Raw genomic sequence first — 913 nt, forward strand, 5'->3', positions numbered from 1 at the left:
TAGTTTATTATTATTTTTTTTTTTTGGTGTTTTCTTATTCTAATCATTATGAATCAAGAGTTGTTTGACAAAAGGGCTTAATTGTGATGTAGAAAAAGCACAGCTCGAACACAACTCAGAGGCCAATTTCAAATGAACTATTGCCGCTCTGCAGAAACTGTCTTAGAAAATTACATGGATTTTAAATTTTGGACAAAAATGACATAATCATAATTAAAAAAACCACTGAGAATGCTTTTATAATAGATCAAAACATGATCGGAGTGGGACTTTAAACAGCTCTTCTTATATTCTTAAAACCTTTTAATCTGGTGCATAAAATTGAAGCAGAAACTTTAATGTATTGTGTGGTACTGTAACGAGAGCAGACAGCTGGCATTAAAGAAGAAGGCAGAGTTAGAAGGTTGGACTTACACAGATATTTCCAGCGACTGTGCCTACAAACAGTCTTCTGGTCTCTGGACTGAAGGCCATGCAGGAACACGATGCTGCAAAGACATGACTGATCAGAGTTTTTATTTTTTTATTTTAACAAAAAAAAAAAATATATATATATATATATATATATATATATATATATATATAATATTTTGAAGATAACAATAATAAAAAATAATCTAAATTAAAAAAATAAAAAAGAGTCAACATTGTCCCATTTTGTAAAACTTATATATTATGTAGGAAAACCTCAAAAACACTTTTTTCTGTCACGACGAGCAAACAAAAGATATTAGCTTTTGCTGACTTTTCAGCTGATTTTGATATTTGACTTAGGTTCCATGCTTTAGTCATGTGAGGGCTAAACAAAGTCCATCACTTACAAAACTGAGATAAAACACCTTTAGTCAAAGTTAAATAACAGTAGATTGGGGAAGGTTTAGGAAAAAAAAAACAATGACAGCAGTTCTACCAA

The 913-nt window shown here is 30.4% G+C and overlaps 1 protein-coding gene across 2 annotated transcripts in view; it reads right to left on the minus strand.

Annotated features, from left to right (window-relative positions):
- wdfy2 (WD repeat and FYVE domain containing 2) overlaps window positions 1–913 on the minus strand; it is a 20435-nt gene that overhangs the window by 15597 nt on the left and 3925 nt on the right. For both annotated transcript variants that reach the window (XM_036217537.1, XM_024286110.2), the window contains exon 3: window positions 415–488. In XM_036217537.1, coding sequence (XP_036073430.1) covers window positions 415–488 — 74 coding nt within the window. The remainder of the gene's footprint in view (window positions 1–414; window positions 489–913) is intronic.

This window comes from Oryzias melastigma, linkage group LG21 (genome assembly GCF_002922805.2).
Source record: "Oryzias melastigma strain HK-1 linkage group LG21, ASM292280v2, whole genome shotgun sequence".
NCBI classification, from domain to species: domain Eukaryota; kingdom Metazoa; phylum Chordata; class Actinopteri; order Beloniformes; family Adrianichthyidae; genus Oryzias; species Oryzias melastigma.